This window comes from Limanda limanda, chromosome 6 (assembly GCF_963576545.1).
Source record: "Limanda limanda chromosome 6, fLimLim1.1, whole genome shotgun sequence".
Classification (NCBI taxonomy): domain Eukaryota; kingdom Metazoa; phylum Chordata; class Actinopteri; order Pleuronectiformes; family Pleuronectidae; genus Limanda; species Limanda limanda.
In genome coordinates, this window is record NC_083641.1 from 13,627,117 (window position 1) to 13,643,385 (window position 16,269).

The 16,269-nt window shown below is 41.8% G+C and overlaps 1 protein-coding gene across 1 annotated transcript in view; it reads left to right on the forward strand.

Moving 5' to 3' along the window:
- Positions 1-1,322: 1,322 nt before the first annotated feature.
- The window catches only part of kcnab1a (potassium voltage-gated channel subfamily A regulatory beta subunit 1a), a 95,097-nt gene continuing 80,150 nt past the window's right edge, over positions 1,323-16,269 (forward strand). The window contains exon 1 of the mRNA XM_061073335.1: positions 1,323-1,588. Coding sequence (XP_060929318.1) covers positions 1,323-1,588 — 266 coding nt within the window. The remainder of the gene's footprint in view (positions 1,589-16,269) is intronic.

Consider the following 16,269-nt stretch of genomic DNA (forward strand, 5'->3'; position numbering starts at 1 on the left):
GTTATTAAATTATGAAGTGTGTACGTGTGCGTGTGTGCATGTGTGTGTGTGCGTGTGTGCGTGCATGGTGTGAGATTGAAGGAAAGAGAGAAAACAGACCAGAGAAAGTTTTAATTTGTGGTTCACTTCATAACAAAAACACTGCCCCCAGACTGTGTGCAGTTGTGCAAGGCTTGTTGGCTGTGTGCATGTGTGTGTGATGTGTGTGTGTTTGAGTGTGTGTGTGTGCGTGTGTGTGTGTGTGTGTATTTGTGAGAAAGTGTGTGTTTAGATGTGTGTTATAGCCAAAACTCCAGCTTACACATTGTTTAGAGAGAGGCAGAGGAGAAAGAGAGTGGTAAGACAAGAAAGACACAAGAGATGCGGTAGAATAAAAGGAAACATTGTTCAGGGGGTTGGGGATGAAAAAGTGACAAACGTCCACGTGAACTGTGCCAGATGAAAGAAAATTAAGAAAAGGAAAAGTGGGAGATGTAAACGCTGGAAGAGCGACAAGAGAGGAAATCAGGAATAAGTGAAAGGGCTTTTTTCAGAGGGAATACTGAGAGACAAAGGAGGGATGATGGGCAAAGTCAGAGTGAGGATAACAGAGGGCTGGAGAAATGGAAGGCAAGAGAGAGAGAGAGAGAGAGAGAGAGAGAGAGAGAGAGAGAGAGAGAGAGAGAGAGAGAGAGAGAGAGAGAGAGAGAGAGAGAGAGAGAGAGAGAGAGAGAGAGGGCGGGAAAACATGTCCCAGATTCCCATGCCATTTAATAGGGACCAAAACCAAACTGAGCTTATAATGTAGACTGGCTGAGCAAGAGGCAAAGTGACAGCATGAGTGTGTGTGTGTGTGAGACAGAGAGCAGACGAGAAAGAGAGATACAAGTGAGTTATCTGTGTGTGTATGTCTCTCTCTCTGTGTGTGTGTGTGTGTGAATAGTGAACATATGTGGCACAGCTCATAGTAAAGTGCATGTAAGGAAAAAGAAAAAGGCAGTTTTTCCTGTGCGGACGTGCAGCCTGGACCTTACCTCGACTCTCTGATGCTGCATTTCTTTTTCCAAATGACGCTCTCCCAAGTTGGATTTTCTTCCCTTTCAGTTTTGTCCTTTTAAAAATAAGAGGGTTACACTTTATTTGGAGCTTCATCCAGAGGAATACTTCCCTTTTCTGTTTCCTTTGAGCTTCAACACACACGCACACACAGTCCTCTGCTCCATGTAGCACTGTGTGGTCGAGGGGCCTACCTGGATTAGTGTGAGTGTACATGTTTGTGGGACAGACTCACAGAAGAAGGGAGAGGCTGAAAGAGAGAATAAAGTGAATAGGGGAGCAGGAGGATGTATCTGTACAAAGCAACGTGCCCGGATATTCCTAACCCCAAGCTGAAGGGGTCGCGGGGTCAGGTCAGCGTCCAGGCTCAGGGCCCGGGCCAGGGGAGGTTCGTCAACCACACGCCTACGGGGACGGGACCTCGACCCTACGCTCCTCTGATGTTGTGGACCGCAAACAAACCCAACAGCATGGCGGAACTCAAACAGCTGGAGGAGTTTCTCAACTTCCACTCCCTGTCTCTGCACGACAGTCAGTCAGGCATGGTCTACAGGTGCGTGTGTGTTTGTGTTTGTGTTTGTGTGCTTGTCAGGGGTTGCTGAATGGTCCAAGGTGGTCATGGCAACCCTAGCAGCATGACTGCTGATGAGTGGGACGGTTCTTGTCACTTTGTCACTTTCGACTGCTGACTTGTGAATGACTGAGCTGTTCCGATTTTCCTGTTTGGATTCCGTTGGATTGATGATCCTTGTTGATACACTCATTATTCTTTATTATTTACTGACTTCTGAGCCAGAGAGGGGTTTTCCACGTCTATAGTTGAGAGATTTGTCGTTGGTCGTTTGTGTGATATGTAGTTTTTTTGTGTTCAGTTTTATGTTTTTTTACTTTACTGATTATGTTCAGGATTTCCTGGAGTTCTGATCACCTCCATGCACTGCCTCAAACACTGTGTCTTTAAATTTGAAATCTCCAACTATTTTAAGGTCACTCTGTTGTATTATGCAATGTCAGATGCATCAGAGCGACTATTGATGTCCATGTGAAAACCCACTCACTGATTGATCACCCTCCAGGGGCACATTTTTATGTCACAGTGTTATGTGAGTGCTTACAGTAGTGATCTGATCGGATTCATTAACTCTTTATTAACAAAGTCAAACAAACTGAGGAATATTAGATTTTCTGCACAAACACACACACACACGAACACACACACACACACACACACACACACACACACACACACACACACACACACACACACACACACATACACACACACACTTTCAAACCCAGTCGTGTCTCCATGACATCAGAGTGTATAATATTGACTTGACCTGGATACCTTAACTGTAGTTACACTTGTCTAACACTTACCCTTACCTAACCCTTACCCTAACCTAAACCTTAGGGTATAAACATAAACATAAACATAAACATAAACATAACCTTACCTTCTGTTGACATAACAGTCGCTTGAGCCGCACACATGGATACTGGAATGCTAGGAACTATAAAACATCAACAGGACACTAAGAGCCTTTCTCAAGAACTCAATGGGGCTGTGGACAACTAGGTCACCCCAAAGCCCATTGAACAAGTTACCATCAAGTGCTGTATATACCAAGGAGCTACTCTGTCCCCACTGCTGTTCTGCACAGGCCTGCGCCCCCTGAGCCAGATCATCACAAAGAGTGGCTATGGATACCGACTTCAAAGTGGAGCAAAGATCAGCCACCTCCACTACATGGATGACATCAAGCTTTATGCTAAGAGTCAGGGAGACGTGGACTCACTGATCCAAACCATCAGAATATACAGCAACGACATTTGAATGTCATTCAGACTGGACAAGTGCAGTCGGATCAAAAGAGTCAAGCTGATCAGAACTGAAGGGATAAACCTACCAGTGAGCAACATAACAGATCTCCAGGACAGTTACAAACACCTTGGAATCCCACTGGCAAATGGAAACCATGAGTAGGCCGCAAGGAAATCATAGAGGTGTAATCCATAGAGGCTTCGGTCGACCATGGCAGACAAGACCCACGGTGCAGGCTGTGAAAAGATGCAGCACATAGTAGCAGTGTGTGAGATGCAGGCTTGGGCAGCATACACTGAGAGGCATAACCAAGTGGCTGGGATAGTGTACAGGAGCATCTGTGCCGAATGTGGATTAGAGGTGCCCTGATGGGACATACCACTGAAGGTGGTTTAGAACAATGGAGCTAACAACCTGTGGGACTTCAGATTCCAGACGGACACACAGCTGCTGGCAAACCAACCTGACATAGTGGTTGTAGACAAAGAACAGAAGATGGCATTAGTGATAGTGCTTATTGATTAAAAAACTCATATATATATATATATATATATATATATATATACAATTTTTGTATTTATTATTATTTTTAAATTTTTTATTATATATATTTATATATAAATATATATTATTTTCTCTTTCTCCTTCTTTACTCGAAAAATCTTGTTGAAGAGAAAGGCCATGAATAGTCTAGTTTTTCCTCGTATTTAAAGTCAATCTTGGAGACCTTGTTCCTTGATTATTACTCCAACGTGTATTGTAAATATTCTCCTCAGTTAGATGTTCATATTTACCTCACAGAGCTTTTAAAGTTGCACAACCGATTTCAAAACAAGTAACAAGTGGGCTGTGTTTCAGGAGTAGACATTAATGCACCACTTCATCAAAATCTACTTATGTCCAATGCTGTACAGCACAAATGGTTATAATCATCCTCCAAATGCCTCACATTAAATGTTAAATTTTAAATGTGTTTTTGAAGATTTTTTGATTTATGACATCCTCAGGTGCCAGTCTAGAGATCCATTACCATCATGTGTCTGCTGTTTGTAACCTGTGACTTAACATTATTGAGCCAGTTTGATTGGAACATTGTGGATCGTTGCTCTTCCCTCCAGCTACAGAGAAACATGTAGCTGCTTCCCCTTCATTGTGTTGTTGCTCCAGTGGAGAAGAAAGGAGGAGAGCAAACTCGAATAGAGCATTTCATTCTCCGCTGTTGGTTGTAGCTAGTTATTATACCAGGAAAGATGCCTTTTTCGTGAACAACCACTTGCTTTACATTCACACTGTAACACACTCACTGCTGTCATCTAAAAACATTGTTAGACATTAGAGGAAGCACTACAAGTTAATATCTCATAATTATGCTTATTTGCATATAAGCTACAAAGGGGAAGAAAAACACACCAATCCAAACCTCACATGAGCTAAACATAAGTAAGTTCCTTATCCAGTTTAACATATGCAACAGGAAGCATCCAAATGAAGCTGGACACCGTTGTGCAGAAATGTGGGTCCATGTTTGACATATATTTGGCGAGGCTGCTGGCTTAACGTTTCCATGAATTGTATTTTGGTCGTTCGAACATCAAGTCCAACCCCACCCCCACCCAGGCCTTTCCAGTCAAGTTGGCACGGAAAAAACGACAGCATAAGAGAGTCACTTCTCCATCACATCCCTGTGTCCTCCAAAGAGACAGACACAGAAAGAGAGAGAGCGAGAGAAAGGGGGGGTGTTTGATGGCAGTCTGTGTCCCTGTTGGGTCAACCTGGCTGTGGGAGCTCATATGGCCATGTGCTTTGAGCATTTCGCTTGGGACCTTGGCGTATATGTATATATAGATCTAGGTGTGACTATGTGTGAGTGCTGCGGCATGTGCGTTAAAGTGAAAGTCTTTGGTGATTGCCATGGTAACCTTATAAACCAGTTGGTTGATGTCCTTTTCCATGTCAGTATGTGTCAGTGTTGGTAAAAACAAGCATTTAAAAAGACAGACAGACAAACACACACACACACACACACACACACACACATACACACACACACACACACACACACACACACACACACACACACAGTAAATATACTTTATCTTCTTCAGAGACCCATTCTTGAATATCCAAAACCAGACCAAATTACCTATTTTGTTAACATGTGAACACACCATAGAAAAGATGCAAATCAGTGAAGAACCCTTGAGAGCTCCTCTAAACCTGCATAGCTTTGTTGTGAGAGGTGAATTGAGACATATTCCGTGGAAGCACTTCCCAACTCAAACTTTTTGACTTGTGTCCCCTAAAAAAACAAAGACAGGATCTTCTAATGATGCTGCAGATATAGGTTTGTAATGACAGCTCCACCAGTGGGTGATTTATTTTCCTTTTGAATATTTAATAAGGGTCTGAAAAGGTGAAACTATCAAGAATTTCGCAAAAGAAACAAAAACACGAAATATGTTCTTTCTTCTTTTTCTAATCTTAATAATCCCCTTACAAGGACAAGGTCCTAACCACCAGGTTCGAAACCACTGTCATGACATTATTACACCCTAAAACAATTTGAACTCTGGTGTATAGCATAAAAATACATCACAAACATTATTTACTTATGTAAAAATTATAAAATTATTTATAACTCTTTTAATAGACATTGAAAAAAAAGTCTGATAACCGCTCCATGTGGGGAAACATTAGGCGAGGGGGGGTTACAGGTCCAACTCATTCTTAAGATATTTTGCCACTAAAATCTTGTTATATTCCATGTTTTGGATTGTATTCCATGAATTGTCTGTTTTATTGTTATGCATTTCATTTTGAAAATTGCGATATAAAGTTATATGCAAAGTCCTTGCATAGACAGAAACACAAACGTACACACAAAACTCATGCACGATTTCCATGATTTTCTTTTTGGATACCAAAAAAACACAAAGACCACAGATGATAAGAAAAGAACTACAAGAGGATAGTAGAGCCGCAACTCCTCATGCCCTACAGATTATTATTCATGAGTGTGTGTGTGTGTGTGTGTGTGTGTGTGTGTGTGTGTGTGTGTGTGTGTGTGTGTGTGTGTGTGTGTGTGTGTGTGTGTGTGTGTGTGTGAGACAGCTACCACTGCTTCTTATATGTGCTTGCTCATCGTATCGTTAATGTGCATTCTGTAGGCCGGGGCGACAATTTACTGCCGTTCGATGCAGAACATATGACCTCAACGTTTCCTCTGCAGGCTAATGTGACGCTAGTTTTCGAGTCAGCTGCAGATATTGTCGCTTTGTTACAACATCACTCAACCATGTTAGAAAAGCAGAGATCTATGTTGCAGAAAGAGTTGATGGATAAAAAAATCTAAATCCTAAGAAAGTGATTTTGCCATGCAGCCAGTAAACATGTTGTTCTTGAACACGTCACCACTGAATAGTCACCTGGCACAGGTTCATGCTGGTGTTCCCATCCCGGCTCTGTCGTTCTTCTATTTACTTTCGTACTCCGATCTTCTTGCATTATTAAAGTGTTTTTCCTGCTTCCTGTGGCAGAAGTCAACTCTGCAGGAAATTACTCAGAATAAGTTGCATAATTTTATTTCACGGTCTCACTTGAAAGTGCAACATTATGCCAGTTGAGTAATGAGTTCATGATTTACACTTTCTGAGATGCCAGTACTCTGGTGAAGTAGTACTTGGTGCTTCAGGATAGGAAGGACAATTCCCTGTTTTTCATTTTTTGGAAAGTAAATAAAAATTAAGCCAAAATTCAACTAAAAAATTGAAACCTGGTACATCCCCTTTTGACCTAAATGCCTGAGTAGTTACAGACGCAGATGCACTCGGCTGATGTCTGATCACTCTGAATTAAAGCGGACGCCAGTTCCATCAGCCAAGTGAAATAGATTAATCAAAAGCCCATGATATTATTGGATACAGAGCAGGGAATGCGAGAGTGAAGGGGCATTTAGACCTCCAGGGCCAGAGTCACAAATGCCATGTTCTTGTGTGTGTGTGTGTGTGTTTGTGTGTGTGTGTGTGTGTGTGTGTGTGTGTGTGTGTGTGTGTGTGTGTGTGTGTATGTGTGTGTGCTTGTGTGTGTGTGTGTGTGTGTGTGTGTGTGTGTGTGTGTGTGTGTGTGTGTGTGTGTGTGTGTGTGTGTGTGTGTGTGTGTGTGTGCGGACAGTCTGGATGTTTGTCAGTCCATCTGATTAAATGAGCTCTGGCTGCTGATAGACATCACGTGGTGTGAAGGTGACAGAGTTACAGTTTCCCCACAGTTGCTCCTCTTCTCCTCTGTCACTCACTTTTTCCTTCTCCCCTGTTGTTTTCACTCTCCTAGTCTTTACATCTTTCATTGATTTCATCCCTATCTATTTTTTTTTAAATATCGCAGGGTTTAAAACATTTGAAAATTTGATGCAAAACTCAATAATTAAAAAACTCAGGAGGAAATGTTATCAGTAATCTACCCCTTTACTTCACGTAGTTTCACAGTTTTTAATCAGTATTCAGGTAATTTATGAGAGAGGTTGATCTGCAGCTTTAAATCAGCCACTACTTTTGCTTACTTATGTTCTATTACAAGGTATACTGCTCATCCTCTGAGGGTCCTGATCCCAGCTGGCAGGGCAAACTTACAGAGACAAACAACTATTCACATTCACACCAATGATCAATATAGAGTCTCCAATAAACCTTACCCTTATCTACATGTCTTAGAACTGTTTAAGGAAGTCTGAGTATGCGGAGAAACCCCCCACAGACTCAGGGAGAACATGCAAACTCCCCACAGAAAAGTCCCAGCCAAACTGGGATTCAAACCAATAACCTCTTGCTGTAAGGCGACAGTGCTAACTATGTCCATTTAAATCTGATCGATCTGATCAGCTCGTCTGAAAAATGTATTTTTCAGTGTAAAAGTTGGAAAAATATCATCTGAAATTATGCAATAAGGTGTATCACCAAATGTGCTCTGACTTTTGAAAACATGCATTCAATTGTTGTTTGCTCTCGTAGTACATTTTAGTTTGCATTATATAGTTTAGGATTAAAGTGCTACTTTTAATAAACACAGTAGTGCCAGTAGTGCTGTATGTACAATGGATGTTTCAATTCTTTGGATTCCCTTGATTCCTAGCTAAAGTTGAAATTTGCATGGGTTAGGGTCACCATCTGCGTGGTGTCATTATTTTGCTTATTAATAATTTAATTTAATTTAATTTAATTTAATTTAATTTAATTTAATTTAATTTAATTTAATTTAACTTTTTCAAAGTTTAAACATCAATGTTATCATATAATTTAATGCACTGCACCAGATTATAGCTTTAAGCTTATATAATTTAAGGTCCGTGTCCAGGTCAGAGCAGGACAATGACAGCACAATGCCGAAAAATACTCTTTATATAAATATAAAATACTGTTTTTTATAAAAATACTTTTTGTTAGAAAGTGCTGCAGCTCCTCGCATCGTCAGGTCGGGTGTTCCACTGATTTGTGGCCAATACAGAGAAGACGGATTGCTCAAATGCAGTGTGTGGAAAGGGTCTGGTACAATCCAGCATGGAAGCTATTCCGGAGGATGTGATAAACATTTATTGAGCTTGTGAACACATTTTGGCCGACGGATTGTGATTTTGAAATACATCCATTTGCATGTTTCTTGGAGACTGTCTCTTAGCCACACAAACACAACATTGCTGTGTCTGAACCTCTGATGAGAGAGAGCAGCCAGTCAAGCGTCTGTCCTACCTGGACCCCGAGCCTCGTGTTCACTCACAGTGTTAAGCCTCTGGTATCTGCCTATGTAAGGAGAAGCTGTCCAGGCATGCAGGGTTATTTATCATGGTGGATGACAGACAGAAACAGCACGGGTGAGGAGTTGGTGGAGAGAGAGAGGGGATATAGAGAGGTGAAGAAAAGTCAAATACAAATAAAACAGGGATTTCAAATGGAAAGAACAAATTCTCATAATGATAAATGTAAATAAGGCGAAAAGTTGTTCAAGCTCAGTTACAGGACAGTTGTGTGTAAGCCAGTTTTCTGTGTGTGTGTCTGTGTGAGTGTGTGTCAGTCTGTGTTGTTAATCAGAGCCTAGTGAAGCTGTGCTTGTAACCAATCAATACTCGAGAAACAATGTGCACTCAACCAGAGATTCAGAGAACATGCACTAAACTCGTACACACACAGTCGGACACAGAGTCAAACACACACTCGCACTGGCATCCAAATAAATGCGTCAATCGCTCATCCTTTATTCATCTTGGAAAGCAAGTGAATATTTAATATAGGGACTGGAATCCTCGCTAAATACTTAATTGGTGCAGCGGTCACAGAAGCGTATGTGTGTGTGTGTGTGTGTGTGTGTGTGTTGGGCTTGTGCCACTTGCTCTTTTTTCATGATGTCAGTGGGTGATTCATTACACCGTGGTTTCTGTTGGCAAGTCAACAGTGTATTTTATTGTGTACTTAATAAAATCTACTTTTCTCAAATTCATTCTGAAAAGACTGGCGTCACTTTGACTAAACACTCAAAACTAGAAAGTAAAGCTGTGCTCACATAAAGCAGAATACGTTCCTGCAGGTTTAAAGACCTTTCCATAATTAATGCTTCAAAGCCTGGAGGGCATGTTAAACTGTGATGGGCTTTACACACAAGGAACCCACCAAGATCCTGTGACACCTTTGACTGAGAACCAATCATGTGATAAATTACTGGACAAAGAGGAAGAGAGGACTTTGTGCCGACAAGAGAAAAACAATGGGTTTAATGGTACAATGTATTTGGTTCAGCTATGCAGAATTTAAGCCACTAAAGGCATGTAACTACGTACATATTTAGTATTTGAGTATTAGGTATTTGAGCATTTTCCTGTCAGACCACTTCTTACTTTACTACATTTCAAAGTGAAATACTGTTTTTGTTTTTAATTTTTTTTCAACAGCTTTAGTTGCTAGTTATATTACATAAAAATATTGAATAGAAAACCCAAAGATTGTATTTCAATAATTCTTAAAGTGTTGGCTCTAACTTATGTGACAACTTACTTTATAGTAACACATTTATTACTGGATAAAAGAGTCAAAGATAAAGGTGTCACTTTGTCAATTTTCTGTTTTTTTTATAAACAACGCAAATGATTGATTAATCACGAAACTAATCAGGACACAAATCTATCCAGAAAATAATCATTACTTATTCTTATAAACGTTGGAAATGCTCCACATCAATAAACTACAATTAAATGCTGAGTACACACAGTGTTGGGAAGGATACTTTCAAAACGTATTCCGTTACAGAATACAGAATACATGCCCAAAAATGTAATCTGTAACGTATTCCATTACATTAACTAATCTGAGTAACGTATTCTGAATACTTGGAATACTTCCGGTTTGTATTGCATTTTTTAAGTGTATGATTGCGGCGGTGTTATAGTCAGTGGAGCAGCAGCAGTTTAAACTCTCTCTCCGCAAGATGCGGCGGGGAAGCTGGATGGATGCGGCGGGGAAGCTGGATGTCCGGCTCCCATCCACTCCCACCTCTGTGCCGGCCCCACCGGACGCTGAAGGACCCCCCCCCCGCGCCAAGGCTGCCTCGCGCCGTGCAGCGATCGTTTCGGCGTCAGGTCTATTTTTTGCGCTTGACGCGAGCGTATCGCTCCAGGAAACACACTGAAAAATGATTTTAAACGATATTGATGACATATTTTATATGATATAAATGATAAAGCATGCATCCCATAGTTTGTATTCCCCTTCTGTTGTCCTGGAGTTTTAAATTTACCAATTTGACCGATCACATTATTAAATGCCCCCCTCCATACAGACACACAAGCAGTCATAAAGATAAAAAGAGAGGGGGGGCGGAGAATACGTAATTTACCCTCGACACCCGACATTGAACGGAGCAAACAGCGGAGAAGCTCTTGAAGATGGATGAACTTCTCCGCTGTTGCAGTTAATGTTGGAACAACAAGTGACCATATGCTTTTATACTTCTGGGTCAACGGGTGATATTATCAGCGCTTCACGGCGCTTCAGCGTCCGGTGTGAACCCGGCGTGCCTCGCTGGTCTCCTGCAGAGCCATGACAGCGGAGCTCTGGGAGCGCAGGTCGGTCTTCTCTCACCAGGTGCTGGAAGGGCAGCTTGCGGATCAGCAGCTCCGTAGATTTCTGGTAGCGACGGAACTCTCTCAGAGCCTCGGTCCCGGGCCTGTAACGGTCCCGAGCCGGTCGCGGTGAGGCTTCTTCACACCGCCGGGGTCCGGGCGCTCTTACGGCAGCCCTGGTCTCCAGCTGCTTCCTGGGGGCTTTGCCTCCGGTGGATTTACGAGACAGTGAATAAACTCGTGAAACAGAGAAGTACCATCATGTAATCCACTGATTTCAACAATGTAACTGTATTCTGAATACCATCTATTTAATTTGTAACTGTAACGGAATACAGTTACTCATAATTTGTATTCTAAATACGTAACGCCGTTACATGTATTCCGTTACTCCCCAACACTGAGTACACATGAATGCATGAGCAACAATAATCAAATGATAATATGCATTTTTACACAAGGGGCACTTTTTGTACTACGCTTTTTTGAATACTTTTTCATCATTATACTGATATACTTCTACCAGAGTAACATTTAGCGGCAGGATTTTTACTTTTCTAAAATAATAATTTACAGTATTTTACTGTAGTTAAATAAAGGATCTATTTATTTATTTAGTCTCTTTTTACTTTTATTTCCAACAGTGGGTGTATTTAAATCGAGGTTGTATGTTTTCACCCACCAACAAAAAACAAATTATTGTTAACTAGAAAGACAGCGTGTTAATGTCCATCTTGTGAAAGCAGCGCCCCCTCTGGACGGAGGTGTCCACGTGTAAAACCCTTAAGTGAGGTGCACATGCTCAGGTGTCAGTTGTCTTCATTGTTTCCTGCAACAACAACAACAACAACAACAACAACAACAACATGGATGAAAAACCTTCTCACCAAACTAAACACACACAGTTAACAGCGTAATTCAAACTAAACACCGGTCAGAGTGACACAGTTAGCCTGTTAGCTTGTTAGCTACCACCAGCAGTGACTGTTACGCAGTTTGTCAGTCAGGGGTTAGAGATGTGGTGTTGACAGACCACACAGGGGGGGAAATGGCCTCTGCAGACTGCGTGAGTACCACTGTCTCCATCTTTGTCTCTTTGACTGTATATAATGTGAGTGTGTCTCTTTATCTACTGCTGGTTAAATGTCTTTCTGTGGTTTACTTGGACACTGAAGCTGTTTTCATTGAGATTTTGTTAAAGGGCATTTGTTTCTTCCATCTATGGCGGTGTAATGAGAAATCTGTGAATTTACATATATTGTGTATACTGTTTTCCATTCTCTTCTAACATTTTAGTTTATAACTATAAGCTTTGCAATACATTAGGAACTAACTGTTTAATACATTGCATGGCAAATTACGTATAAATCTGACTTTAACACCTGTTACAGAAGGATTTGAGGTCAGTTCGATCATATAGCGGTTTAGAGATTTACATCATCTACTATGTAAGACTCAGACAGGACTGCTTAAAGTTAATTACTGCTTTATCAATCTTTCTGATTGGTCTATGCACGGCCTACTCTCTCTTAATTACACACTTATGCTTTACTTTGAATGGGGTGTTTCATTGACTTATTAATTCCCTTGAGTGCTATTCTAACCTCCTATCCAATATGTCTATTGCTTTAAACGAACCACTAGAAACTATTTAATCATCTTTGCTGTCAAAACTAATGAGGGACACCAGTTTTGTCCCTGATTAGCTAATGCTGTTTCTATACTGGTCTAAAAAAAAGTCCCAACATGTGACATAGGGCAGCACTCTGACACACATCGCCATCGCCACTTTATTAGTCAGCTACTGTCTAATGTCTGAACAATCAGCTCGGTTCTACAAACGTTGCAGGTCCGTCTTCCTGTCTTCTGCTGTGTGTGTGCGTAGCCCTCTGGTGTTTCACTTGCCTCAGCAGGAACTGGCTCTGTGAATCAATATGGAAGTGCTCATTTAGGTGGGTGCCAGACAGGAGTTTGCTGCTGTTGGGACGGGCCAAACGGTCACTGTGGATCACCGGGCTCGCTTCCCGCTTTATTAAATCTGCTAGCATCCTGTCTTTTAGGGTGCTAGTATATGTTTATTTGCACCTCTGAGAAATGCAACTTCGCTGCAATGTCTATGTGTATTTTTGGAAATGAAAATTTAGTACCCTTGAATCTGGAGGAAGACAAAATAGTTTCCTTCAGACAGGCTAAGTGGTTGTTTAAGTGGAAGGGCTCTCTACCAAGGCCACTTGAGGATAGCGCCCCAGTGGAGCTTCATTTTACTTAGCCACACTGCTATACAGTACATACACACACACACACACACACACACACACACACACACACACACACACACACACACACACACACACACACACGCACACACGCACATATACTTTGTAGCGATGTTCAAGGTGCCTTTGGCAAATGGCAGCAGAGGCACCTACACTCATATTGTCTATATGAACCAAACATATTCATGCAGCTCAATTAGGAATCCTCACAGGGATTCACTAATAGGTGTGTTTGCAGCGAGCATGAGACTGAACCCTTTTTCTGCTCCCTCACTGTTGGCCTTTCATGATGAACCCTGCAGCGAAATACCTCAGTTGTAATGATGCTTTGCACATGAGGGGTAACAGCGCGGGCGTGTGATGATCCCCCCCACAGGGCAAATGGAGACGCATAAGAGTTGTGTGTTTCATGTAGGTGGGTTTGGCTGGTACAGTGATGAGATGATGCCAGGAGGCACAGAGGGAGATTAAAAGAAGAGGGCAAGAAGGGTCCTGTGGTCTGTTTTACAGTGCTAGTTGCCAGTGTCACCACTAGGGGGAGCCGTGAACTTGCCGTCTCTAAGATAGAGAGGAAAGCATGGGGCTTTGTGTGAATGAGTGTGTGAGAAGGGAGGAGTTCTCCTTAACAGTAGATTAATAGTCACTTCCACTTTCTGTGCAAAAGGATTGTGGCTCATGGGGTAGAGCGGGTTGTCCTCTATACAGAGGGTTGGCGGTTCGATCCCAGTTGAAGTGTCCTTGAAGATACTGAACCCCAAATTGCCCCTGCTGCCCACTGCCGTTCTCATAGAATCCTATAGATGAAAAGCTGTACTGTAAAGCGCTTTGAATGTAATTAAGATTAAAAAACACTATATAAACACTGTGTGCATCATTCTGACACAGTTAAGTTACACACCTGCCTGAATTCAAGCTGTAGCATCATTGATGCTGAGGTTTTATTTATCCGTCCACAGTTAAATACTTGTTTAAGCAGTACGACACTATTTCCTCTTCACAATTACTGATAACAACACTCCCTGCACCTTCTGATGCAGCTAAAAGTCACTGGTCCCATGAGGTTCCCCAGAGACTTTGCAGTGCTCATGCAGCGTCCCTTATTGTGGAGTGCAGAGAGACCTTTCAAACCACGGCTCATGAAAGGGGCAACATGATACCCAACCCAGCACCTTCAGCACATTAACAGTTACTCCACCTCTCCTTTTCCTCCCCATCTCTCTTGCTCTCTTCCACAAATCAGTATTCTCTGTGCTCCTTTTTATTTGGGGGCTGTTTTTAAACTTCTGCTGTCACTTTGCCCATGTGTATTCTTTTATTTTATTTCTTTCTTTCTTCCCCTCCCTCTCCCCGTCCTCGTCTGCACACCCTCCGCTCTGTCATTAGTCGTTTCCTTCCATCTAGGTTTTTGTGCAGTCATGCCTCGAGCGGACACTCGGTTTTAGTGTTGCCATATATCTTCTCTATACAGCAGCGAGCCGATACACTGACTCAGGCAAAGTTTAGACTTTCTTGGATCAGCACTTTTTCTTGTCTTGTCTTTTCTCTCTGTGTGTGTGTGTGTGTGTGTGTGTGTGTGTGTGTGTGTGTGTGTTTTAACAGATTATAATATAAAGGAGTGGAGCCTTAGTCATTTCCAGGTTGTGTGAGTGTGTGTGTACATGCAATTGTGGATGTGTTCCTATGTGCAGTCTTTACTTTTGTAAGAGAAGGTAATACACCGTGGTCTCCCTCAAGGCTGCATTTTGCGAGAGGAGGGTACAGAGTGGAATTTGAAAGATTATCATTGTAAATTAGCACTGTGTACAGCACACACACACACACACACACACACACACACACACACACACACACACACACACACACACACACACACACACACACACACACACACACACACACACACACACACACACACACACACACACACACACACACACACACACACACACACACACACTCTGTTGACTTTACTGCAGTATTGGTCAATGTTAAAACACTGCAATGACCACAGGCCGGCACTGTGCCAACAGATGCACATAATCTTAAGAATTATAAACACACTATAAAAGTCATTGAATTGCACATGCCTAAACACAAATTAACAGTTAAGCATTTTAGTGGCTTCAGTGCAGCAATGCAGCACAGATGCAGGTGCGGTGGCTGTAGTCTGCTATTGTAACGTATCATTTTATGAGTTTTAACACATCCACAAGAACTAGTCAGATTGCAGCTTGCACCACCAGTTTTACTGTTACTAATGTTTTAGATAAAGAAAAGTTTTCTAATGAAAAGTAGACCTTGAAACCCATGCTTTTTTAACCTGTAAAATAGAATCCAGTGGGCAGCTCATTGAAAACGCTGCAACTTGAGTTTAATCAAGGATTCAGAGTAAGACCTGACTTCATATTCCTGAAGGCGACTAGGTTTTTACACTATGATAAGCTGTATGTTTATCCAGACCGCTCAGGTATGGGTGATACTGGTGCTGGTTGCCCGCATGCTAACGATCTATACTACATTGATCACACTGCACGTCTGTAATAATTGAAAAACAAGCAATTATCCTGCGTGTCAGGGAAAAAAACACTAAAAAGGTTCAGGTCGGGCCCGGTTAGTGGTCTTTCGCTCTCTACTGCATGATACTGTTGTTTGCTCTGTGTGGGATAAATTAAAACCGAGTCAACAGTTCTGTCTCCTGCGGGCGCCTCTGTGTCCCTGTCTGGTTCTGACACTCTATATAGCAAATATTTTTTACTTAACATAATTAGACATTGGATTTTTATTTGCCAACAATCTGGCAAATCTGGGTCAATCTTTTATAGTTCTAGTCACTGGAGAAGACTTCCAGAGGACTTGATGCGTTCCCACTTCAACAAGTTTATTAGCTCTTTTTCTCGTCGCTTGTTATGACAGAACGGTTTATGGCTTTCTGTTTTTCTTTCATTCTTTTTCGAATTAGCTTACTTCCTGTGGGGTCTCCTCCTTTGTATTGCATGGAGTAATTTAATCTCCCCTGCAGCAACACATCACATGCT